This window comes from Propithecus coquereli, unplaced genomic scaffold, assembly GCF_000956105.1.
Source record: "Propithecus coquereli isolate 6110/MARCELLA unplaced genomic scaffold, Pcoq_1.0 Scaffold106, whole genome shotgun sequence".
NCBI classification, from domain to species: domain Eukaryota; kingdom Metazoa; phylum Chordata; class Mammalia; order Primates; family Indriidae; genus Propithecus; species Propithecus coquereli.
Genome location: NW_012134525.1, coordinates 4,478,840 through 4,480,948, shown reverse-complemented (window position 1 = coordinate 4,480,948; position 2,109 = coordinate 4,478,840). Strand labels below are relative to the sequence as shown.

Genomic DNA, 2,109 nt, shown 5'->3' with positions numbered 1-2,109 from the left:
AATTAGATATAATTCCATTGCAAGATGGCCATTTAAGTACTAAAGGGCTTACATCATTCAGCAAGTATTCGAATTTTTATTCAACACGATTCTCTACTACAGGTCTACAAAATCCAATGTAACATTACATACCCTGAAGAAAGGACAAAAGGACAAAAGACTCCCTTCTTGTCAGTTCATATAGTATATGCAGGCATGGGAAGGTATAAAAGACAACTTGAAACTGTTCCAAGATTACCTTCCTTTTTCTGTTTATCTTCCTCACCCTCTTTTCTTTCCACGCCACCCCTCTCTACCAAAGTGTAAAGTAGTAGATTAGATAGGAGTAGAAATTTTGGATAGGAGTTGGATATAACCATTGCCATTCATTTTGGAGTTTTTAATTCTGTTAGCTAGTAGCCTTTGATCCTATCAGACAACCTAGTTCTTAAGTGATTCTGATAATTACTTGGGAATTATTTTGCATATGGGGGCCAGCAACAACACACATTCTAGAGAATGCATTGGAAACAGGAACAATGTCAACTATAAATTCAAATGAAATAAGTTCAGGGTTATCCTGAGTGATCTTAGCAGAGAATGCTAAATCTCTCTCTGGGTAAACCTTCTGAACAATTTCTTCTTTGGCTTTCTGCAAACATAATTATGAGAGTTACTCAAATAACCGTACTACGTACTATTTTTTATTGTTCCTTTACCAGATGAAAGTATAGAGAAGAAAGTATAAATTAATACTATACACATTAAAAAGAATGAAGTAGATGTACATGCAGTCACATGCAAATATATTCACAATATATCACCAAAGGTAAGGACAAGATAAATAACAATGTATATAGTACTATTGTGATTTTGAAATAAACCAAAACCATACAAACTATACATGCATATGTGTTTGTGTGTTTGTAAATGCATAGGAAAAAAGTCTAGAGGATACACACCACACTGTTGACGCTGGTTATACCTGGAATAGGAAGTAACTCTGACACTTCTCCATTGTTTATATGTTTACAACAAGTATTATTATTTTCAAAACTGCAAACATTAAATAGGTAAAGTGCCTGGCAAATAGTAGGTGGCCCAAAAATGTCAGACTCTTTTTATAGTCAATTAACAAACATCAATTCTTACTAGAATAAAAGAAAAAGATACCCTAGCTTAGTACCATATCTATGAAGGCTTTAGAAAAACTATTTCTGTTTAAGTTGATGATGATGTGATAATATTACCTGAAATTCTACAAAAATCTGAAAACTTTAAGAAAACCTGACATTAAAAAGATTATTCCATCTAAAAATGATGCTCTTCTTATGAATTAAATACAGGACCCAGCATTATCTGCAGCATGCAGTTAGTCTAATGTCAGAGCTTGAGTATTGGCCCTATGCATCTTCTGAGTTAGTCAAAATCACCTGTGTGAACATCAGAGAAATTACTACGGATATTTTGGTGTATTCATTTTTTCCCATTTTCTTTCTTTGTATGTATGTATAAAAGTACATTGGTATGTTAAATTGACACCACAATGTTTTTTTAACTTAATACAGCATTATATCACTTTCTTGAGTTTAAAAAATAATTTTTAATGACTACCTAATAGCCTATTATAGGAGCAGACAATTTAAGATTCACCTATCATAAGGTCATTTAGTTTGTTTCCAAATTTTTACTACTATAATAATAATGAAAATGCAATAATTATCTTTATAGGATATTCTGCTTAGAATTGTAAATTTATAAACTTCATCCAACTTTTCCTAATGTGATGTGTTTCTCTTATTGATTCACTGATTTATGACACTCTCTCTCTTGCATCAAGCTCTTAACATTTACTGGAGTTTATTTCTAGGTTGCTGTGGCATTCAGAATATTGTTTTACTCATTGTTTATATTTTTATATTTGGTTTCTCTCTTGTCTAACAGGAGTCATTATGTCTTTTTGGTGATTTTGCTTAGCTCTGCTATGATATGTTGATTTGACGATGTAGTTCTCAGAGTAAAATACCATTTAATTTATCTAATTTCTAAACAATCAGGACTGCTTTGTCTTTTGCTCCATATACTAACATAGATGTGAATGGCACTTTGTGGCTCGTTAATATGTCTAGG

At 32.0% G+C, this 2,109-nt stretch overlaps 1 protein-coding gene across 1 annotated transcript in view; it reads right to left on the bottom strand.

Moving 5' to 3' along the window:
* IFT74 (intraflagellar transport 74) overlaps positions 1 to 2,109 on the bottom strand; it is a 111,195-nt gene that overhangs the window by 91,448 nt on the left and 17,638 nt on the right. The window contains exon 6 of the mRNA XM_012646308.1: positions 489 to 631. Coding sequence (XP_012501762.1) covers positions 489 to 631 — 143 coding nt within the window. The remainder of the gene's footprint in view (positions 1 to 488; positions 632 to 2,109) is intronic.